We start from the raw sequence: 25956 nt of genomic DNA, 5'->3' as shown, positions 1-25956 counted from the left end.
TATCGTCCGAGGGCAGGAGTTCTAACTATATCGTCCGTGGACATGAATAAATCCATGACTTTTCATCATGTAACCTAAAGTAAAAAATACAATGTATACTAAAATTCTCATTACGTAATCTTTATTGTTTTGAAACCATACTCCGTGAGGACCCTAATTTCAAACCATCGGAGCGAAGACATACACCAATGTTAAAATTGACCATACCATACTATTTGAGAACTATTACAATAACAGTCTTTTTAAAGTGAGATTTTGTCAGATCTAAAAGTGATAAGAAAAACTTCCAAATACTTGACTTGTGTGAGGCCAACCTAATGTAGCTGAAAATTAATCAGCTGTAAATATGAGTGTATAACAAAATGTGGAGAAGAGGAAGTACCAACCTTGTTCACCGGTTTTTCGGTGCAACAATCATCCCTGACGCCGTTGTTCTCCGATAGTAGAGCAGCCAGCCGCCGCCGCCGCAGCAGTCGCTCCAGCATCTCCTCCTTCAGTTTCCGTAGTCGCAGGATGCTGTTCCACTCCAGCTCCTTGGCACGCAGAAGTTCCCCCAGGGCCCCGATTTCCCGGTGGAGTTTATCGGCCGCTCTACTCATATCCTCCATACTCTCCGTGCACTCCTCCACGTACTCTCTTACAAGTCTGCAGTGGCATAAAGCTTACTGTTAATTTTGATTCAAACACCTAACCTAAGTATTTCTTTTTTACTCAACAAATAGTTATACTGCTTTACACAAACATAAAAAGATTGATCCACTGGGAATAACCCACAGCCCAATATGACGAAAAAGGTATAAAATAAAAAAACAGGTAGAGCTTACATCATGTGTACATCATAGTTGACTTCAAAGATAGTTTTCAAAATACGAGGTCTCAAAACTGTGTCAATATTACAATTTTGAGGTGGAGGGAAAATTTTTCATCTGTCAAAAACCAAAAGTGCCAAATACAGTAAATAAGCATGTGTCAAACATTACCTTTCTCACTCATCCGTCGAAAGCAAAAAGTGCCAAATACACTAAATAAGCTCGTGTCAAACATTACCTTTCTCGCTCATCCGTCAAAAACTAATAGTGCAAAATACACTAAATAAGCACATATCAAACATTACCTTTCTTGCTCAAATGTCAAACCAAAAGTGCCAAAAACAATAAATAAGCACGTGTCAAACATTACCTTTCTCGCTCATCCGTCAAAAACTAATAGTGCAAAATACAGTAAATAAGCACATATCAAACATTACCTTTCTTGCTCAAATGTCAAAAACCAAAAGTGCCAAAAACAGTAAATAAGCACATATCAAACATTACCTTTCTCGCTCAAACGTCAAAAACCAAAAGTGCTAAATACAGTAAATAAGCACATATCAAAAATTGCCTTTCTCGCTCATCCATCAAAAGCAAAAAATGCCAAATACACTAAATAAGCTTGTGTCAATCATTACCTTTCTCGCTCATCTGTCAAAAGCAAAAAGTGCCAAATGCACTAAATAAGCTCGTGTCAAACATTACCTTTCTCGCTCATCCCGTCAAAAGCAAAAAGTGCCAAATACACTAAATAAGCTCGTGTTAATCATTACCTTTCTCGCTCATCCGTCAAAAACCAAATGTGCCAAATACACTAAATAAGCACGTGTCAAACATTACCTTTCTCGCTCATCCTCTCCGTCATCTCCTTCCAGCCTTGGCCGCTTACTGCCGCCATCACTTTCGCTACTGGAGCCCTCCCCTTCACCCTCCGGCTCCACTAGCGCTGCAGCTCGCTTCCGACTTTGGCTCTGTAAACCATAACTCATTAAACCTGGGACAAAAGACATCCATAAATGAATAAATACCCATTATTATCAAATATAAACAGATACTAATTGGTAATTATTTCCTTATTACAATTAAATAAAACTAGCTGGACCCTGAAAGTCAGTACTGTTACAGTACAAAAATTACAAGAGACCCACCCATCAAACCTTCCTTACAAAAATCATCTCTTTGTTCATCAAACATGATAACCTTTAATAGAAAAGTACTAGAGGCTTAAAACTAAGGGTAATAGTCCGCCCATTTGTCTGTCTATCTGTGGGATAACTCTGGATAGGAAGGTCCTTGAGACTTGAAATTTGATACATAGGTTTCTCTTGATCCAAGGAAGAAGAACAAATTTGGGATCTAAAGGTCAAAGGGCAGTGCACCCCTATATCTGTCTGTGCGATAACTCTTGATAGGAAGGTTCTTGAGACTTGAAATTTGTTAAATAGGTTTCTCTTGGTCCAAAGAAGAAGGACTCTTTAATGATTTTGGGGTTTAAAGGTCAAAGGGCAGAAGGATACTTTTTTGAAAAGGACATATCTGGCTCTTAATAAATGAAAGCCACATATTCTCAGACTTGTCTTATACATTAAATAAATACAATCCAGACAGGTGTTTTGTTAAAAAAAAATTATTAATCTATACATAACGGATTCAGGCCACATCATAAATTTATCAGGCCTATTGGACATCTTAAAAAAAGTAAAGTTTAAATGATTTGCATCGGTCTGCTTAATTCTAAATCCTATAATCAATATTAAAACCACTTACACTAAACAACCTTGTAGTGTGTATCTGAGAAAATGTCTTCATAAAATAAAACAATTAAAAATATGCATGTCTTTTAGTCACTCCTGAAAAAAACTAGTTTATTTATATATACGATGATCAATCATAAATTATCTCCCGTTAATTTTTGAATAACTGCTGATAGAAAAAGAATCATCTTCGATTTTTCTGAATTGTATGTGTATTATCCCTTAATTCCTAAGTTAGACAGTATACTAGTAAGTACATACTCAGTCATGTACAACACTACAATTAATTGTTGGGTATAGTGAAAAGTTGATACAATTGATAGTGAAAAAACTGTTCACTAATAACAACAACCTTCTGCTCTGTGTTTGCAACTTTCAATCTGTGTTTCAGATTTTTTGTCATTTGTGGAAACAATGGACAAATGTCCACATCTCCACATCAAACTCCAATAATGAACTTTCAACAATTAGAAGAGATAATCCTGTCTATTACATAAACAACAGAATTCTTAAAGGTATTTTTTTAATGAGGGGAATATTCTTTATAACCTTAGGCCTGTGTGGGGATCTTGTAATAAACAGAAAGAGTTGATACAACACAGTATGAATTGTACAAAATTGATAAAAACCGCTCTGACACAAGCAGGATTTCAACATATGCAAGACTCAAGACTTCAATGCATAAAGAACACTAATTGAGTGTCCCTTACATTTTGACCACATAAAAAATAACAGTGGTTGCAGCGCAATCCTATGGCCATACCTAGAACTACCAATTACTGCATATAGTGCAACAATTGAGTATTCTGTTTGCTGGTACTAGTACTAACCTTAGTGAAGCGTCTAGGTTTAGATTATCTTTTTCGTTTTGGTAAAGTAATGCTAACGTATGCAAATACACATTTAACGTAGCTATGGTGGGAAGGTTTGATTCTATGTGAATGTAAAATTTAGCTCCAGTTCATCTTCCTCCTGAAGACGAGCGTCTGGTATCTGCGCTGTCACAGACTTGACTCCTGAAATCTGGAGTCATGTCGTTTGAAGAGATCCAAAACAATCGTGCACCTGATTATACAATAATCTCTATTCCCCTAGAATTCACCACAATTCTTTCATTTTGATGTTGAAACAATGTCAAAGAGTTCGTTTTGAGCTTCTTCGTCACACATTTTTTTTCAATCTCTTCAGGCAAACATGAAAATCTTAGGAGTCAGATTCCGGACGCTGTACAAAGAGGAAGGCAAACTGGAGTTAAACTCAACATTCACATAAGCAAATTATTATACGAGCTATAATGCAGTAATGGCTATACACTTTGTAATACAGTAATTAAAATACATTTGTTTCTATATATGTTAAATCCTTGTTGTAGAGCTAGATATCTGATTTATAAATAAGCCATATACAGTCAAACCTCAATATAACGAACCTCAATATAACAAATTTCTTGATATAACGATTTTTTTTAATCCCCTAGAAGTCTCCATAAGAATCAATGCAAATTTCACCTCTACATCTAAATATATAAAAATGAATGTTTGTGTGTTTGTCCTTTTTGGAATCGTACACTATTTGACCGATCATTATGAAAATTTTAATGTATATGTACTTTTCGACGGAGAAGGTTTTGTATGCTATACTCATTTATAAAACTCACCACGAGGTGGCGCTGCAAAATATAAAAGTTTTCAAAGCGCCTGTACATTATAAATTGCAATTACGAGACAGTTACGTATATTAAATTGCCAAAGACTATTTGAAGGCACTAAAATAGGATATATGTTTGTCTTTATGATAAATATATGGTTGAACTTAAAGCTTGACTGTTAGACCGCTTTATAATAAAATACATGTACGTGTATAATGGCTATATAATAAGCATACACAGATTTTCTTGATCGTGGCAACAAGCAAACTCTACATAGGCATTGGAAATATAATTCACTTGAATCAGAAGTACAAGTACATGGCCAAGGTTTACGGAAAGTGAGCGAAGCCACGGGAAACAGCTAGTAACAAATAAAGCATACTCACAACCTCAATATAACGAATTTTGAGAAATCCTAGAAAAAATAAATCACCCTCGGTATAGTGAATTCTTCGTTGTTAGAACCTCTTGTAGCGAAATTCACCTGTATATAATGAATTTTCTACGACTGCACCTTGTTATAACAAAGATTATAGCGTACAATTTTTAAGTTTTGTTCAGGTCATGTTTGCTTTTCAACTTTCATTTAATGTGTTTTCAAAGTACATAGCTACTGTATTACAGTTCTTCTGTTTTACATACTGTGTTCTTAATTAAAACAAAAAAATAAAAATAAAGTTTTGTTGTTTCAAATTAAATGCATTTTTATTTTGTTTTACACACTATTTAAATACAGTACAGCATATGATTTCACAACGTTTTAACACGCTGTGAACCTCGATGTAGCGAAATTGTACTTAACCTATCCTCAATATAACGAACCTCATTATAACAAAATACTCGATACAACGAATTTTATGTCCGGTCCCTTGAGGTTCGTTATATAGAGGTTTGACTGTAGTAAAAATCAAAAAATGAATTCGAACTATTAAAATTAAGTAAAAAACAAATTTCTCCCTTCTAAGCTCGAAAGTTATACCCTCACGAGGAGCAAACTTCCCCACATAGGGTAAATAGTGAAGACTTTGTGCTTTTGGATAGTTTAATGTTATTTACTTCACATATAACTTAGCTTCTGTGTCTAACATTTGTGATTCGTACAGAAACGGATTTTCAAAATAATTTGTAGGCTAATATTTTTGTAACACTATATCTTAATTTTTTTTTTACCTAGTTTTCAATATCTTGTTATATAAATAAACCAAGAACAACATTTTGATGGACTGGAAGAAATAAACAAATATTTAAAACACTAAATGTATCTACTAGTGCTAATCATCTCCATTATAGTCCATGATCCAAGCCAATTTCGATGTATAAATGACCTGGCCTTCCTTGAAATCTATAAAAGACTTTAGTAAGAAAAACATTTATTGTCAGCCTCGCTAATTTTGGTAGAGGTCAGAAGGAAGAGTACCATAAGGGTTAAAAATAGGAAAGAATATTTTTTCCTGATTACATTTTTACTAGCTTGATACTCTTGAATCTGACTGTCAGAAACATGAATAGTAGTTGCATAATTATCGACACAACTGATAAGGAAGTGTACCGAAAGGGTTAAAAATAGGAAAGAATACTTTTTTCTGATTACATTATTACTAGCTTGATACTCGTGAATCTGACTATCAGAAACATGAATAGTAGTGGCAACATTATCGACAACTGATAAGGAAGTGTATCGAAAGGGTTAAAAATAGGAAAGAATACTTTTTTTCTGATTACATTATTACTAGCTTGATACTCGTGAATCTGACTATCAGAAACATGAATAGTAGTGGCAACATTATCGACAACTGATAAGGAAGTGTATCGAAAGGGTTAAAAATAGGAAAGAATACTTTTTTTTCTGATTACATTATTACTAGCTTGATACTCGTGAATCTGACTATCAGAAACATGAATAGTAGTGGCAACATTATCGACAACTGATAAGGAAGTGTATCGAAAGGGTTAAAAATAGGAAGGGATTTTTTCCTAAACTACCTTTTTTCAAGATACACTTGAAGCTGGCCTTCAGAAACATGAATTGTCAGTTGCATCATTATCGACAACTGATAAGAAGTCTGAAAGTTCCACTTTATTTATCTCTCAATAGTTGGTTGACGATTTACAAGTCTGGCAGTTGGTTTAAGTGCCAAACTAGAAAAAAACATAATTTGGAAAAAGATTTTTTTATTTTTAAACCTACTCATTTTGATTGGTGCGACTAAAAATCAATAACTTTATTAGGGGAAATTCCTCTATAGATTTCCCAAAAATTTAGGTTGTGTACTTGTGTACTTTACTTATAAAATACAGATCGGCTCAGTTCCTGGCTAGTCCCAAGTTGGGATGGTACTTTGGTATTATCCACCACAATATCCCTTATCTACTACTTCTTATGTAAGTGGCTTAGATAGGTTATCATAAATATGTTACTAGTAGTATCGAAGTTAAACATAACCTTTACGTGCGCCCCACGTGATCGGAGCTTCAATTTGGGTACTATCTCGAGGGATGTTTTTTTTCTAGGAAAATCTCCGATCGGTACTTTCCCGAACCCAGATAACGTCCCAGATCGTCCAACTTATCCACGCGGAGGGCGGGAAAGCGGGAAAGTACCGAATGGAATACCCTGGCTATCAGTGTGGCATCGATAAGGTATCTGATAAGATAAACAGTGGTATCTTTGTTATTAGGAGGCTTGCACAGTTTGCTGACAGGAATATTCTCCTCACAGCATATTTTGGCTGTATATATATTGTATATATATATTGTATATATGTATATATATATATATATATATATATATATATATATATATATATATATATATACCCCTATTTGTCCTACGCAGTTGCAATTTGTGGCGCTGAAACCACAAAAACGAAACAAATGTATCGCCTGCAAAAAAATAAATTAGGCTGATTTTTGGAATGAAAAAATCTTATTACTGTAGAGGACTTTTTTCCGAATAATGAGATTTTGACATTTTTAGTATCTACATACTTAACACCCTAACCCTTTGTATGAAACATAAGAAGATATTCGACCTACTAATACTAACAGATACAATCTTCGAAAACTCCAGTTCTTTACTTATACCAAAGCACAACACTAAATTTTTTGAAAGACATGAAAGACTTAACTTATTACTCTGCAATTAAATTATTTAAAGCCCTTCCTCCACAGCTTAGGTCGGAGCCGGATGTGGTTCTGTTTTGGAGGAGGCTTAGAGAATTTTTAGTCAGTTCGGAATGTTACAGTATCCGAGAGCATTATGCCTAACTGTCCAATCTGTAAAATAGTGACACTATAATAATACTATATAATTTTCATATCTGATACTTAATATGGTTTACACTGTAAGCAGGTGCTTTATAGTCTAATTCTTATGCCAATTATATTTATAGATAAATAATTTTGAATGGACCTTTGTCAATGCTATGTATATAGTCGGATGACAATAAAAGATTTTGACTTTGACTTCGGTGCCATCCCAAACTTATGGTGGAAAAAGAATAACTCCCCTCGAGTTAGTACCCAAATTCAAACTCAGATCAGGTGAGCGCTCCTTATCTTTTTATACTTATTTTATATTTACAATAAGTACGTATGTATTTATCTACCTACTTATTTAGCAAAATAACAAATAGTAGATGGGGACAGAGTGGCCTTCGGATAATATCAAAGTACCTTCGGGTCAACAAATGTATGCATGACTCTTTTCCCATTTAAAAAAAAAATTACAGAAATTAGGTAGTAATGTAATATTCTAATCATGCATGCTGTTTTCACTAGGTGTTTTATTTTAATTTTTCTCTTGGATTTATTTGTTTTGTGATATAAGGTTTTTATCTTATTTAGCATTACATTATTTAATATTAACTATTTGGAATTATTGTATTATCATTTGATATCCTGACTATCCAAATGCTACATTTGTTTTCCTTTTTTTAATATAAAATATGTACTTCATATTTTCGGTAATTTGTGGAAATAAATGTGATTTTGCTTTGATTTGTATAGAAGCTAGCGTAGCATTTCAGGAAAAAGAGGAAAGTTTCACTGAGGTTCTAACTAAGTCAACAGAATTTGCTAATGACGCAATAGGCTCCACCAATGATAGTACTAGATCTAACCATTGGACCGCACTGCGAAGAGATATTTCCAACGAGCTATATGGTTTCTGTGATAGGAGTTATCTAATATGTTTGTTATATATAACAATATGGTACGGGGCTTCCCTTTTCGAACTCAGCCTGCTTGTAAATATTTTGAATCAGATTTACTTTGTATTTTGGACTCTGTGCCGAGGTTCATGAAACAGCTGTAGTGCAATGACCTCGAGATTTTCTCATAACAACAATGTTGAACCTCATGTATATTAATGCCCTTATTTGGTACTTTTCGGTATTGGTATGGGTTATTCTGGAAAGAATCTCAAACTTTGCTGTACTTATTCATTTCAGTACTCAAAAAAGTATACATTAAAAGTAAAAAGCGTTTGGATACGTATTAAAATTTCCCATAACGCTAAAATAAAAAGTAGGCTAAGAGCGTAAATCTGCATGAGGGTTTACACTGTAATTATTGGAACTCAATATCATGTTAAGACAGCAGGCTGGCTCTTCCGGGAAATTTTAAAGATTACAAAATTCCAAAATCCCCTCCCCTCACCGATCTCAACATGTTAGGACCCTTAATTAAGTCAGGTCCTCCATACAGTAAGGGCTCTCACTGCTTTGACGTGGGCGGTACCTAGGTTCCAGCCGCAGGGGGGGGGCAAGGAAGGGGGTGCGGTGAAGTAGCTAATATACAGATGGGCTAAATCAGTACATACCTGTAACCGTTACTTCTGATACCGTTACTTTGGCGATACTGAGTACAAATACTGGATACTTGAAATCAGTATTTCTATACTTGTAATGCTTAAAAAACTGAGTATTTTCCCTAATAAACACTCAGTTTTGTTAATGCTCTGATGTAATTAATAGTATGCAAAAGTACAATGCAATTATGTGAAAATGTATAAACATAATTTATTATTATTAAAAAGTTCATACTTTTTGGGATGTAATTAATGAATTGTATGATAAATTGAACCTCTGCTTCTTTGAATAGAGTCCAATGGACTGTTACACTGGATATTCTATGAGGTTATGAAAATAAAATTCTATTTTATCTAAGTAATTTTTCATTTCTTTGGTGCATTTTGGGTACATTAACACAGTTTTGTATTGTTAAAAAAATAAATGAGCTCTCATTTGAAGTAAAAACAAAATATATAATCATAGTTTACATAATTAAACACTTTTAACTGAATGTAATAGCCTATATAAATTGTTTAGTTTTCTTCAAAACAATATTTTATGACTAATTCAAGAATATCACACTGACACCGGGGTTGGTAAGTGATTTACATTTTGAAGTAGCAATATTTTCCAGTTGTGTCTTTACGATCGCGGTATATTTGTCGGCCTCAAATCAGTATTTCAGCATCCGGTATCAGTGAGGATATGAGTACTTTAGGACTATATAGTAAAGTAATCAGTACAAGGAAATATCTGTATATTATGACCATACAGAGTACTAGATACAAAGTAGCCTACCTGTCATCAGTATGTTTGGTTCTCAGTAACCGTTACAGATACTGGAGAAAGGTAACCGTTACAAAGAACTGATTACTAAAATACCGTTTCACCTCTAAGCTAGTATGACATTGTCTCGACTTTCTCGCCGAGCGTTGTTATTGGATAATTTAGTCACTGTCTCAATTCGGTTATTACAGTTGATGCAACTGTTCGTAATTTATTTTAGTCAGTATGTCAGTGACAGACGGGTTCTAAATGTTGTAAATACCAACATTTTCTTCCCCAAAACACTTTCAACATGGCGAATTGTGTGATCGTGCCCTCCTCAAACTATCACAGAAACACTTCACTTGTTAGGCGTGCAGGTTGTGTACCAAGGGCGTAGCCAGCGAGGGGTCCAAAGGGTCCTCCAAAATTTGGAATTTTTTCAATTATTTTTTTTAGCAAACTAGTATTATTATTATTAAAATAATTCAGTATTACTGACATGTACTGCTAAAAGATCGTTCTCAACATTGAAACAGGCCATGAGCTTTTTAAGAAACAAAACGGGGAATGAGCGGTTGACTGCACTTGCCTTACTTTCTGTCCACTACGGGAAAACATCAGTTTCTACAGAAAAAGTATTAGATACGATGGCTCTGAAGTAAAAAAAAAATACTTTTGTTAAAACTCTTTTACATATTATTATTTTTCAATGTGGATTTGTAAACTATGCACAGTGTTTGCGAACAACAAAAGCACATTTTTATAATTACATTACTACACAAGTCTAATCAATTTCAATTATTAATCCTGCACGCCCTACTAAAACAGTGACTCCACAATTATTAATATCATTTCTCAATGCAATCTATAAAGGGATTTAAGAATTTTATGCAAAATTCACTACTTTCTTAAATTTGAAAGTTTCAAACATTTGAGTATTTCCGGGGGAGACTCCCAATTTCGTCTTCCCCCCCCCCCCAAGTGTCCCCTGGCTAAGGGAAAAATGATAAGGATTTTGAATTCAAAAAGTTGCAAATATGTCCATAGATGTTTTAAAACCTTTGCGCAAAATTTACTATTTTGCTTCATACATTTGAAAGTTTCAAACATTTTAATTTTTCCAGGGGAGGCCCCTAATTCGTCTTGCCCCCCCCCCCCCCCAAGTTTTCCCTGACTAAGGGAAAAATGATAAGGATTTTGAATTCAAAAAGTTGCAAATATGTCCATAGATGTTTTAAAACCTTTGCGCAAAATTTACTATTTTGCTTCATACATTTGAAAGTTTCAAACATTTTAATTTTTCCAGGGGAGGCCCCTAATTCGTCTTGCCCCCCCCCCCAAGTTTTCCCTGACTAAGGGAAAAATGATAAGGATTTTGAATTCAAAAAGTTGCAAATATGTCCATAGATGTTTTAAAACCTTTGCGCAAAATTTACTATTTTGCTTCATACATTTGAAAGTTTCAAACATTTTAATTTTTCCAGGGGAGGCCCCTAATTCGTCTTGCCCCCCCCCCCAAGTTTTCCCTGACTAAGGGAAAAATGATAAGGATTTTGAATTCAAAAAGTTGCAAATATGTCCATAGATGTTTTAAAACCTTTGCGCAAAATTTACTATTTTGCTTCATACATTTGAAAGTTTCAAACATTTTAATATTTCCAGGGGAGGCCCCTAATTCGTCTTGCCCCCCCCCCCAAGTTTTCCCTGACTAAGGGAGAAAGGATGAGGATTTTCAATTCAAAAAGTATCTCTTTAACTTACCCCTGAGGTTGAAAAACTGTCCAAAAAAAATCCAAACGAACCATTAACAATGTCCACATGTGGATTAAAAAATGTATGCTTTTTTTCTCAAAGAAATTGTTAACTTCCAATTGACTATAGATAGATAAGATACTCTTTGTTTAATTAATTATTTAATCTTTATTGAAAAAAACTATTTTAATTTATAAAAATAGTTACTTAAATTCACCGGACTTATACGATGTATCTGGATACAAAACTGTTAACATATGAGCCTGACACAGATATCTTAGGTATAGTTCATAACCCAATATCTCCCAGCCTGCCCACTGTTGTAATCGTGATGAATGGATCACGGACAAAGGTCAACTTTTGTACAGAACAAACTGCAAAGTCCATTGTACATAAATGACTAGATAGCACTAAATTTGATATCCGAGTCCAAAGGAGACGGTTTATGTACACTCGAGTTGAGACGCTTCCCCGTTCGCTCCAATGTGTGAAATTATGACATCCGGTCTATCTTCCGCCGATCTACTTGAGAACTGGATCTGCTCTGGTCTACTCTTCTCTAGTACATTCCGGGCCGTAATTATTTCTGAGGGGGAGAGATCTAAATACTTATCCATTCATTGGAATTATCTAGTTTTTCATTTTTAGTCATAAAATTATTTCTAACAAAAATATATCATTGGATGTCATCTTATTTTTGTAGCATAATTTAATACCGATAGGACCTTTTTTATATTACCTCATTGTGTGTCTGTCTGTACGCCCAACGCCTAAAAGAAAAGTTCTAGACACTTGATATTTTATATAGGTGAGGTCTAGGTTTCTAATAGCCCAATGAGGAAATCTATTTTGAGGTTATGAGGTCAAAATTAAAAGAAACAATATTATTTTACATTTTTATATTGATCGTATGATGGCTACGTGAAAATCTCGTAACAGAAAAATTGAGTTATTTAATTTTATTACGTGACATAGCAACATATGTGGTAAAATACTTTGTTTAGTTTGTTACATGCTACCAAGTCCATTGTATCTGAATCAGGTTTTGTTTACAATTCTTTAGCTGGATTAATACATTTTTACTCTAACTTCTATAGTTCAATGAAATATTGCGAAGCATTACAGTTCGCTACTAGATTACCACCGAGGGTGTACCCAGAGAGGGGTCCAGACCCCACCCCAAATTTTAAAATTTTCAATTACTAGTTTAGCAAACGATTATTATTGTTTAAATAATGCAGTATTACTGACATGTACTGCTGAAAGATCGTTCTCAGCATTGAAACGGATCAAAAACATTTTGAAAGAACAAAATTGGGAATGAGCGATTGACTGGACTTTCCTTACTTTCTGTCCACTAAGGAAAATATCAGTTCTCTAGAGCAAGTACTATATACAATGGCTTAGAAGTCAAGAAGAATTGTTCTTTTGTAAATGCTTCTAGATGGCTCAGAAGTCAAGTTTTACTTTTGTAAAAACTTTATTACATAGTGTCATTTCTCAGTGTAGATTTGTATACTATGTACTGTCTTTGCATACAGTAAAAGCATCTGTTTTATAATTATACTACTAAATAAGTATAATCAATTTCAATTATTAATCCTGTACAGCCTACTAAAGCAGTGCCCCCATAGTTATGAATATGAATCGTCAAGAAAAAAAAACACTATTCAAAGACGTAAAGACGTTGAGCAAAATTCACCACTTTGCTTCTTAAATTTAAAAGTTTCAGAAATTGAATGTTTCCAGCGGAGAACCCCCCAATTCCATCTTAACCTCCCCTCCCCCCCAAAGTGTTTCTGGCTACGTCCTTGACGACTACCATTAATTATTTATAATTTCCTACCATAGTACGTGCAGAACGATGGTATTGTTCAAGGTAGTGACCATTGAAGCAGGAATTCCAAAAGGCCTGGTTTTACAACATAATTTTGCAATATTCCAAAACTGTTTGCTAAAACTTAACAATGCTCTCCAAAAAGTGTGTTCTTAAGACCAAAAAAGGGGTCTACTTTAAAATCTCCATCAAGGTAGAATTGTTTAACAATTATAGATGGATAATTACAATTAACTGAGTGAGATGGATGGTGAGTAAGCAGACAGTTACAAGAACTGCCCGCGTTGAAGGTCACAAGGCTCAGCGCACCCCAGCGTATTCGATAACAGCACTTGGAAACTATTTGCCAACTTATCTTATCAGCTATGAGATTCTTCTCGGAATCGTCAAGGCTGCTTGTTACTAAACTTGGACTACAGTTGGGAAATTAGAGAAATGAGGTACACTCACCTGACAACTCGTCACACTGTTTCTGTCCTCCTCCTCACTGCAGCCCCCACTCCCTCCCTCTTTCACTTCCTGCACCGGCACTTGCACTGGCACTGGCACGTCCCTCACTGTATCTTTGGCATCCTTCCTTGTCCCCTACACTCGGCTCTACCTTTGTCCTATCCTCCTCCTTCCCATTCTCCACACATAGGTCGCCCACACTGTCACCCTTGTCCTGCGACTCCCCGTTGACCGCGACTTCCTGTTCCGGTTCGCTCGCTGACGTTTTCACCTCGTCCGACTCCGGACTCTTCACCACTTCCTTCGTGACCTCCGACAACTGCTCCGCCTGCGGGAGCTCCTCCTTGGACAGCTTGATATCGGTGGCCTTGGCGGAAACCAGGTCCGGTGCGCTCTCAGCAACCATCTCCGACGATTGATCGCATTCTCCTTCCATTACATGCATCCTGTTCAGACTGAAACAGACCGGACATGGGAGGTCAGTACACTTACATCGGGAGCAAAATTATAAAAATGGAGTCTAAACATAATGCATTTTTATCTATAAATCATCCCCTTGAACCACCACATCAGTCCAAATCATCTAATAACACTCAAGTCGGGTACACCACAAAACAAGAAATAATAGAGACCTCAAGATCGATCCTTGGGAAACACCAAACTTTAACAAAGTTATGATATTTTATTGTTGTACTCTTCCTGGTGGCTCTTGCAAATTATTTTAAGCGTCTTATCTACAAGAAAATACAGATGTTTAGATAACTTTGGAAATTTAAGCTTTACTATTTCTTTTTTTACAAATAAGATAACCCCACAAAATTCCCTTTGCCCCAGGCGTAGCAGCCTGCAGGTACAGATTATATTACCTCACTGGCATGCCCTTTGCACTATGGGTATAAGTAGATACGGATTAGTGATGGGAAGAACGGGTCTATGGAATGATCCGATTCGTTCGGACCAGATCACTGAAATGAACCGGCTCATGAACGGGATCTTCAGATCACTGACGTCACTCACTCAAACTGCGCCGTGCCGTCTGCGCGGAGGAACCAATTAAATATAAACAATCAATTTAGTGACACATTTTATCTTGATGCAATCAATTATTTTGGTTAAAATCAACAGTGTTGTTTTTTTACATTAAAAATGCAATTTTAAAACATTTATTTCGATGTTATTTCGTCCTGTGTACCATGAAACATAATTGATAAAAAAATCGTCGTTATTGTAATCTGTACTGTAAAATAAGTGTTAATAGTTCAAAGGTTTTGTAAGTAAAATACAATAGTTTTCAATGAGAACTGATATGTAACTGTCGTCCATAATAAATTCAGATTTTAAACTCTATGTCTAGCAGATCACTCAGGTCATAAAGAACTACTAGAATGTTCAAGGGTCGCGACGCGATGGTTCGTTCAATTAGGAGTCGGCTCACCAAATAACCCGGTTCATTTCATCACACGATCTGATAGATCTCAGATCATCACGTGACCCAGATGAGTGAGCCGGTTCGCTCATTATCTGCGCATCACCTTTGCTCCATGCGTGGTAGCAGGTACAGATTAGATTACCCCATTGAAATGCCCTTTGCTCTATACGTGGAAGCAGGTACAGATTAGATTACCCCATTGAAATGCCCTTTGCTCTATACGTGGAAGCAGGTACAGATTAGATTACCCCATTGAAATGCCCTTTGCTCTATACGTGGAAGCAGGTACAGATTAGATTACCCCATTGAAATGCCCTTTGCTCTATGCGTGGTAGCAGGTACAAATTAGATTACCCCATTGAAATGCCCTTTGCTCTATACGTGGAAGCAGGTACAGATTAGATTACCCCATTGAAATGCCCTTTGCCCTATGGGTGGAAGTAGGTACAGATTAGATAACTATTGAAATGCACTTCCTCCCACTTATCCACCATCAATGCGTGGAACGCAAACAGAAATATGGTTACATTTAATTGCGTTACGTTGTCAAATAAAGTAATTCGATAATTTGTTAGCATCAAAGACGGGTGTTTGACATTGTAGCAACAAAGGACAGAGTTCGATGAAACACGTTTCATATTTGGAACTGGAAATGAGTCAAAGTCTCCACATCCTGCCAAGGCCACAGGCTCAAGTTTTACCACATTTCTTTGTTTCGTAAATTTCAAGGCCGCCCTTGAAAAGTCGGTGTGGGGCAGTGTGGGCACAGACGCCGATTTCAACCGGCAACCATTATTATTATTATACTAGAACCAAATCACGCCTTTTGAAAAAATTTAGTATTTAAAATGCAAAAATTTTTATTTGACATACCATCTTAAAGAAAATGAATCTATAAATAGGCTTTCGTGCATAGTTTCGATATTATTTTGCGCAAACTTTTTACGTTTACTGTTTTTGTTCCAATTACTTTAGCAGTTGGGTGTAGTCGCAAAATTATAAAATATCTACCACAGTTTCTCGATACGAATAAGTTAACTTATTACATTGCCGTTGGTATGAAGTTCTCCCATTAGTTGCTACGACAAATCGATTGATCCATTAAAACTAGATTTTAACATTAGGTCAGTTTGTTCTCGAGATATCATGCGGACAGTCAGCCACACTTGAAATTTGTCCAGTCTCTCTAGTTGTAGGCTTCGCTAACGTTCAGCCAATAAAATATTGGCCAGCTATGGCAGTGTTTCTAAAATGGGTAGTAACAAAGATTTCCTCGCTCAGCCGTGGTAGTTTTTTTTCTAATGATAGTAGTGAGAAAGATTTCCTCGTTTAGCTGAGGTTGTGTTTCTAAAATTGGTAGTGAGAAAGAGTAACTCAGTCAGCTGTCGTAGTTTTTTTCTAAAATTGGTAGTAACAGATTTTCTCGATCAGCTGTAACAGTGTTTGTAAAATTGGTACAGTAGAACCCCTCATATCCGGCCTCGGTTTTACCGCACCTCGGTTTATCCGGCCACTTCCCGAAGCCAATATCGAAATTTATTTACCACGGCTTGCAGACGCGCAGTTGCACGCACTAGTCTCCCACGACTCTTGCGTTATTTTGGTGTATCTATTTGTTTACATCTTCCTGTGTTGTCCTCAGTTGAGCTAGTAGGTTTAACCTGTAAACAGATCGTTGATTATTTCCAGTGCGGTTAGTACAGTACAGTACAATTGTTTTGTTTCGTCAAGTGTTGTGTACTGTAGGTTGGTTTATCCGGCCGAATCGTTATCCGGCCAGCTCGGTCCCGTGGTGGCCGGATATGAGGGGTTCTACTGTAGTAAAGATTTCCTCAGTCAGCTGCGGTAATATTTTTAAAATTGGGAGTAACAGATTTTCTCGATCAGCTGTGGCAGTGTTTGTAAAATTGGTAGTAAGATTTCCTCAGTCAGCTGTGGTAATATTTTTAAAATTGGTAGCGAAAAAGAATTCCTCAGTCAGCTGTGGTATTGTTTCTAAAATTGGTAGTGGCAAAGATTTCCCCGGTCAGTGCTGTGGTAGTGTTTCTAAAATTGGTAGTAAAAAAGATTTCCTCGAGTAGCTCTGGTAGTGTTTCCAAATTCTTCACAGGTTGCTGCTCACCTTATAGAGTAATTATGAGGAAATAATTAGCTACCCGAATTATAATGTAATATAAATATGCATTTTTCCACATATTTTAAACAGCTGTATATCACTTAAACACACCAACCTTTTGCTTAGCTAAGTTCTGTGCCATACTGAAGTACCTAAATTTATCAAATCATTTAGTACAAAATTGTTGAATATGTGGGGAAATGTTTTTTAGCACGTACCAATGTTACATTTTGTTCCACATAAAATAACATCTTAAATAAGGTTACTTAAATTTTGTGTAGTAATTATAAGTGATGCACTTTAAACATACAATTGCCAGTACGTTTAGCCTCAAGCAATCCCATCACGTGGAGTTTCACCACAGTGTAGCTGTAGATCAATTAATTAATTAATTAACACAAAACGAAGGTAATGTAAGTCGTATAAATTCTATCACTGACAACTCCCCCGGGCCGAACTGACCCGGATGTTCGATCGCCTTTCTTGGGCGAAAAGCAGAAGCGGCGAATTCCAGATCACCGAAAAAGATATTTCGCCGGAAGTCGGGACAAAGACGTAATACCCTTATCAATCCCTTCCAGCGAAGGGCTGGCGCAGTCGCAGGCGGGGGTTAGAAGGGATTCCTCCCTATCTCTCCACAGTTTCAAGTTCTCTTTGCACGGTTTTCTGACCTTACGCTCTACGGTACGGAACGTTGGAGTTGGAGTTGGAGCGCCAGGGAGGGGTTACGTAGGTCGGCTTCCTTCCTGTCCCTTCCCTTCCCCTCTCCTGCGATCTCTCCCTTGTCTAGCCCTCCCCCCGCCCTCCCACCACCTCGTGGCCCTAAGGTCAACTTCTGCTCGATAGCGTACGTCAATAGCCGTCCGGCCCAGGCTTACCCACTGTCTGGTATCCCCATTAGAAACCTTTTGACAAAATTGTGGAACTTTGCGGGAGTGGAAGCTAAAAATAAAACAATATTGATCATAAACAAAATTAGTTAAAAACTTAAATCACAAGCAAAGCAAAACAGAAACAAAAAATGCATTTTCAAAAACATTTATCTGAATATGTAATGTAGTGACTAAAAATACAGTTTTTAATCACTCGATTTTTTTACTTATTAAAAATACCTCGTAAACCTGAATTGAGGCAAAGTTAAACACTACATACATACAAACTGAAACATACAAGACTCAAATGCAGAGAATGTCTTTTTTACGAGAATTTATTTTAGAGTTAGCCCAAACATTGGAATAGAGTATTTTAATACTAATTCATTCCGTTCAAAATTAATATTTATCGTGAAAGTTATAAAATTAGAATAGCAAAGTCGGAGTTAAAGCGATAGTAGTGTAAAAAAAATTTCTTCTAATGTATAGTAGCGATTTTAAAATGTTAAATTGTTGGTATTGGACGTATATAATTTGCAAGCAAGACACGTGGAGCTGATAGGCTGGACCGGAAGCGGGGTTACTTGCAGACTGTGCATTGCAACTCCTCCTTCCGGTCGAATTTGGCAATCAACATTGACTTCCGCCGGAAAACAAATTTTAGTTGTGTACATACTTGTAAAGTCGGTCTGCAACAGCTTGATTAAATTCGGCAACTGAGGTTTGCAACACCAATGTAAAAACACGCTTTTGAGAGCTTTTCTCAAGCCCAATCTGCAAACAACGGGTGGTGAAATCTAAACCACCACCAACGGCCGGACAGGCGGGCCGCTTGCAAGGACAGGATCGCTCAGCGGTCACCCATCCAAGCAGCAGCCACGCTCGACGTTGCTTGACTCTGTTATCTCGCGATTACAGCTCTATCCACTTGACCACGCCACTGGTAAGTGTACGCTTTCACAACCCACAAATTGTAGAACGAAAATCGTACAAGGAAATCTGTGCACTGGGAAGGATGTGTATTTTAGAATAAAGCCACGTACATTACCAAATTCCAATACAGTGTATTCTATTATTTTAATATTTCATAAGGAATCCACCCCTCCCACAATATACCTCTGGTGAGAACGGTCCAGATAATAACAACTTTCGTTCGTTTCATTTGCCACCCCTCCTGCCATCTAACCTTGACCCAAACATTAAGAGACAGTTCCTGCATCAAAATAAGTTAGCTGCGTCTCAGGCGCTGGCTGGCATCATAACAGTAAACAAAGTTAAAGTGGCGGGAGGGAGGGCGGGAGGAGGTAGGACTAAACTTTCTTCTCCACCCATCTCCATGTGACACTACAACGCAATTAGAGACTTAATTTAATACGCTTTGAGACGCATTAATTTGTGTTAGAAACCGTAATATTGATTGCTTTAGTTTTAAATATTTAAATGTTTTGAAATGAAGGACGGGCATGTTTATTTTAAATCCCACATGTCTCAATTTATTTTTTACCCCCTAATCAATAATATTGTTTTAAGGAATTTAATTTTAAACATTACTTAAAAACAAATTTAATCATTGTTAGTACATTTCCTGCGGCTACATTGACACACTTGTGCCACTTTACTAATAATTGCATGATCTTACAAACTGTTATAATTTGATATATTACGAAAATCGAATATTAAATAGACAAATTAGGAATAAGCCACTCAAATTTCAGTCTATAGGTCGAGATATCTCGCAGACAGATGGATAGTCAAGGAAGTCATACCGAAAAGAATAGTTATATCCTCCCAGAAAAAAATGGCGTCAGCCAACGTAGTGTTCCATGTTGTCCAACATTGTCTGAGACTAAGTCCACTTTACTAATAATTGTATCCTTTGTTTGAAGGTTATTTTTGACGATGGAAGGATTGTGAAGGAAACAGGATTTTTCCGGACATTTGCCATCGTTCAGTGAAACAATAAATCAGTAACACTACGTTTCAAACAACATGTAGGTTGTGATTCCTGACTTAGGCGTGCCACAACGCTTTGGTAAGATTTGTTTATTTTAACCTAGTTTGTAATATTATGTATTAGGTTAGTTCTTTACCTAAAGAAGAGATCAGATTGCAGATCTCGAAACGTAGTGTTACTGATTTATTGTTTCACTGAACGATGGCAAATGTCCGGAAAAATCCTGTTTCCTTTTCAATAATTGTATGATCTTACAAACTGCTATAATTTGATATATTACGAACATAGAATATTAAATAGACAAGTTAGGAATAAGCCACACAAATTTCAGGTTTATAGGTCGAGATATCTCGCAGACAGATGGACAGTCAAGGAAGTCATACCGAAAAGAATAGTTATATCCTCCCAGAAATAATTGTATCAGCCAACGTAGTAGTCCATGTTGTCCAACATTGTCTCAAAGTACATGGTTGGACATGCATGATCAGCTCACTCTTGTCTACGTAGAAATGAAGTTGCATGCACAATCTAAATTTTACGAATGAAATGTTTCTCTAAGTATATTGTCACATTATATATTCATATTTTTTCATTGAGTTGATTTTCATAACATAGCGAATAGTAAAAATTCCGGTAAGGCGTGTTCTACAACGAAAGTGTGCGCTGAAATCAATTGTTATTATCGACTTTTATCATTTATACTCCACTCTTATTATTTTGTTACTGTTTAAATGGCTACAAGTATTATGTGAGTGTATTGACGGTTCGTTTACAGATTTATTTATTCTGCTATTTTCTCGTTGCCATCATGGTAATCCAGGCGAATACAAAAAAAATTCACTAACGCTCAGCCAAATCCCATGGAGTGACATGCAACGTATTCCGACTCAGCGTTTCCGGTATAGACGTGAAGCTTCACAGTGAGTGCCTTATGCTATAAAGAACTCGATTAAAAAAACAGAATTTCTTTTTTAATTGAGAGTTTGGCTTTTTAGTTTAGATAATATTGAAATTTACTTGTAACTATTACATAAATTATTTTATTTTATTTTTTCGCATACTTTCTTACTTAATTTTTATGATCTTGAATGATGTTATTTGATTTAAAATGTTTTTGTTATAATATATGCATATGTTAGTATTCCATATTTATCCTAAAATGTACAGTGCCTAAGTTTAAGTATAAAAATGCAGATGTATGTATGTGAGTCGTCTTGGAGTATGTTTGTGATTTGTGTGTATATATGTATGTTATAGCCTATGTATTTTTCTTTTCTTTTATTAATGTAGCACACCTTTGACCGTTATATTTTGTTTTTTGTAAAGTTTATATAAATATTTCTATTTAGAATTTAAGTATAGGGAGTCCATCAAGAAAATAAAATAATAAAACCGATCAAAAATATTAATTTTAAATTCAAGGATGGGACCTCATTACAAGTTCTGCTTTGGAGCCCCTGTATCTTTCTTAAAGAAAGTTAAAGTTTATGTTATTAAATGCTATTATTGTTTATATTTGTTACAACATAATATGGTATATTTTAAATATTTTTATGTGTTTTGTCTTAAGGCCAGACTGAGCACGAGAAATACTTTGTTACATTCTATTTTGTTTTTAACATATTTGCTTTTGTATTTTGTTTACATTTAAAAGAATATTTTCAAGAAGATTATTTTTGGTTTGACTGTCTAACAAGAAAAATATCAGATGTATATATATTACTTTCTTTAAGAAATAAATTTCTTTCTTTCATGCACAATTTAAAGTCTGTATGTCAGTTAGTTTCCGAGACATCGTGCGGGCAGAGGTATAAATAAATTTTTCCACTTCCTGAGGTGATAGGCTTCGCTGACGCTCAGCCAATAAATGCGATTGTGTGCTCGCTTTGCAACCAAGTTGAATGACAGTACCATCACGTCATGTTGTGCAATCAAGCAACGTCGAGCGTGGCTGCTGCTTGGATGGGTGACCGCTGAGCGATCCTGTCCTTGCAAGCAGCCCGCCTGCCCGGCCACTTGTATTAGTTCGGTAATCATCTGTAAGCAGTTCATTGGCATTCATGTTGTTTTAGAGAAGGCTTCCTAGTCAAAAAACTATAGTGGTATAATAAGGCCGTCTTTAATTTCTTTAACAAGTAGTGATATCTTGTTAAACCACCCAATTAGGACTAACTTGCAATTTTAATGACTTATTAAAAAAAAAAAAAACACTCCATTGAAAAGTGATATTTTAGAAGTCCTCGCTGCCAGCATATCAATTTATATTTGTTACAAAATCTGAAGAAACCGCCTTAAATAAACACACTTTGTAAAGATAAATCACGTTTTACAACTAATTAATTACTTCTGTATTCCTTAACAAGAACCTAGATCACTAATGAAATCAAAACTTGTTAGGAAAATAAGTGATAATTTTTGCACAAGACACCTAATTTCTTCTTTCCCAAATATTTTCAAATTCTTGATTAATTTCAACAATGACTACCAGGGCTCACGCTTGCTAGAAATCTGGACGCAACATGATATAAAGAATTTCTCTGTAATAAAAAAAAACACGTGTTACAAACTGACTTTATGTACACTAAATTAGTTCCACATGGGCCACAGAGGCTTGTGCGTGGTGACGAGTCGATTTCTTGTCAATGTGCACAGCGTAATTATAATAACTACCATATTGATCACGGTGAACAGTTTTGTTTAAAAATAATTGCCGTATCTCAAAACTAGAATTAACAATAAGGAACTGTAATCTGTTGGCCAGATACCCCATAAACTACGCCACAAACATTGAATAAAGTATTGAATTGAAAAATTAAATAATTAACTTCCATCAAAGCTAGATTTGAATTATTTTAGAGGTGTTAGGCCAAGACGACCATACCAGTTTTTACGTGTAATTAAAATGTAAATGCAAACGGATTTTTTTAAACATCACATTCGCCGTGGAACCCTACTGTAAACCTAGCATGTCTTAATGAGGCCATCACATTAAAATAAGTTGATTTTCCTATTCGTGGCGAGAAGACGAAATATAATTGATACTCTGAAATTGCACAAAGAACTGTTTCTAGTTGACTATGCCAAATTACTGTTTAGTGGGCATAATAGTTACACTCCTGCGGTTAGACAATATGAAAGTGTTGACTGAAATAATGGGTACGATGGTTTGTTTACAAGGATACCAAGCCGTGTGTTGGGGGGTGGGCGGGGGGGGTCTCTCTACGTAACGAAGGGTTGCATTGAAAGTGACCAACTGTGTACCTCATTAGTGTCATGCAGTGGGGGGGGGAGGGGGAGGCGAGTATATTATCCTCACATAGGCTATCAGGAGGGGAGTCCACAGTTGGTAGCACTGAAGTGAATACTCTGTCACAATCACCACACACTTGACTAACTACATATACGGAAACATGTTTGCGGAAACAAAGCAGACTTAAAGCAATTAAAAGTTCCGTCATGTGAATAGACAGCGGAATAACGCGAACCTTACTTCACTTGTGTTGGTTGTTCTTCACAAAATGTACAGTAGAGTAACCACGATGGCAACAAAACATCGTACAACCACGACGGCAACAAAACATCGTAGAGTAACCACGATGGCAACAAAACATCGTAGAGTAACCACGATGGCAACAAAACATCGTAGAGTAACCACGATGGCAACAAAACATCGTAGAGTAACCACGATGGCAACAAAACATCGTAGAGTAACCACGATGGCAACAAAACATCGTAGAGTAACCACGATGGCAACAAAACATCGTAGAGTAACCACGATGGCAACAAAACATCGTAGAGTAACCACGATGGCAACAAAACATCGTAGAGTAACCACGATGGCAACAAAACATCGTATAGTAACCAAGATGGCAACAAAACATCGTAGAGTAACCACGACGGCAACAAAACATCGTATAGTGACCACGACGGCAACAAAACCTCGTAGAGTAACCACGATGGCAACAAAACATCGTATAGTAACCACGATGGCAACAAAACATCGTATAGTAACCACGATGGCAACAAAACATCGTAGAGTAACCACGATGGCAACAAAACATCGTATAGTAACCAAGATGGCAACAAAACATCGTATAGTAACCACGACGGCAACAAAACATTGTAGAGTAACCACGATGGCAACAAAACATCGTAGAGTAACCACGATGGCAACAAAACATCGTAGAGTAACCACGATGGCAACAAAACATCGTAGAGTAACCACGATGGCAACAAAACATCGTATAGTAACCACGATGGCAACAAAACATCGTAGAGTGACCACGATGGCAACAAAACATCGTATAGTAACCAAGATGGCAACAAAACATCGTATAGTAACCACGATGGCAACAAAACCATCGTACAGTAACCAAGATGGTAACAAAATATCGTAGAGTAACCACGATGGCAACAAAACATCGTAGAACAACCACGATGGCAACAAAACGCCGTAAGTAACTACGATTGCAACAAAATATCGTAGAATAAATAAATTTGCAAACAAGCAGATAAAGATCGTGTAAAATGCTGAGAATGCATGTGGTCGATCAGAACGGATTTATGGGTGGCAATCGATATAATAATGTCGATCTGACACAAACGTATTTTGACAGTTCATATAGTACATATATCAACACTACCACCACTATTTATATACCATTTCAAACATAAAGAATTGCTGATTTCAGTGGTGAAATTTGTTTTGTTGTTTTGGCAACAGTGATGTCACAGTAACGTCCCAAATCTTACCAGAAAGTAGTTTTTATCAAACAATTTTGAAATTTAGTGATATAATGTTTATAATGTTAGTTTATAGCTTGTTATAGCTTTGTTTTATGTTATACAATGCTATTGTTTATATTTTTGAAATACTTAGTGTAAAAATTCAATCTTTTTATTAATGTTTGAAAACAATCGTACCCATAGTAACAGATTTAGATTTACTCGTAGGTACGTCCCATAACTTTTCAAAAATAAAAAAAATTAGAAATTGGTTATTAGTTTATTTATTGCTTTGTAGTGCATATAATTCTCAAAATTTTGGTATATTTTTGAAACATTTAGTGTAAGAATTATGTTTTTGTAAATTTTTGAAAATAATCGTAACCATAGTAACAAATTTAACCTTTCGTTTACTATTTGAGGTTCTTACAATATACATAATTTTTCATCAAGAGAACCTGGATACCATTATATATTTAATGAAACTAGATAATATGAAGAATACATTGGCTATACCACATTCTAATATTTATAATATTATCACACTTTACCAGGGGCAGTCCCGTTACGGTAATAAGCAGTAGTATTAATACTTAGCTAAGTCGGGAGAGGCGAAGTATCATCCTCGGCCTATTGTAACAACAATAGTAACTGACCCTCAGCTCGATTCGCTCTGTGTAGGGACAACCATAAACCTACCCTAATTAAATTCCGACCATCGGGGACACAAGGTTTGCAGAATTTTAGAAACTACATGTATCCAGAGTGATTCAGCCCTAATTCGCACCTTTCCCAGTAAACGAATGATATGATATGGGAAATTTACGAAACATCGTCGATCAAAACTCCGATTTACAGACTACAATACAAAGTGATGATGGAATCGTTACAGCTCCAACATATTTTGCAGAATTTTGCGAACGTTGTCAGGGTCTAATTTCGCAGCGGCAGTGGCCGCGAGTGAAGCCCAGCCGAGAAAGGCGGTTTCGCCCTCGGCCTATTGTGTCGACTACAATAGCCGGCCGCGGCGGCGCAGATTGCTCTTTCGC

At 36.1% G+C, this 25956-nt stretch overlaps 1 protein-coding gene across 1 annotated transcript in view; it reads right to left on the bottom strand.

Annotated features, from left to right (window-relative positions):
- Nucleotides 1-25956, bottom strand: part of LOC124368050 (actin cytoskeleton-regulatory complex protein PAN1-like) — a 135952-nt gene that overhangs the window by 21035 nt on the left and 88961 nt on the right. Inside the window, exons 3-5 of the mRNA XM_046825324.1 lie at nucleotides 13849-14266; nucleotides 1650-1780; nucleotides 387-645 (exon numbers count right to left, since the gene is read on the bottom strand). Of these exons, the coding sequence (XP_046681280.1) occupies nucleotides 387-645; nucleotides 1650-1780; nucleotides 13849-14266 (808 nt within the window). The remainder of the gene's footprint in view (nucleotides 1-386; nucleotides 646-1649; nucleotides 1781-13848; nucleotides 14267-25956) is intronic.

This window comes from Homalodisca vitripennis, chromosome 8 (genome assembly GCF_021130785.1).
Source record: "Homalodisca vitripennis isolate AUS2020 chromosome 8, UT_GWSS_2.1, whole genome shotgun sequence".
Classification (NCBI taxonomy): Eukaryota; Metazoa; Arthropoda; class Insecta; order Hemiptera; family Cicadellidae; genus Homalodisca; species Homalodisca vitripennis.
The sequence above is the reverse complement of the archived record's forward strand: the minus strand, read 5'-3'. Positions and strand labels throughout refer to the sequence as shown.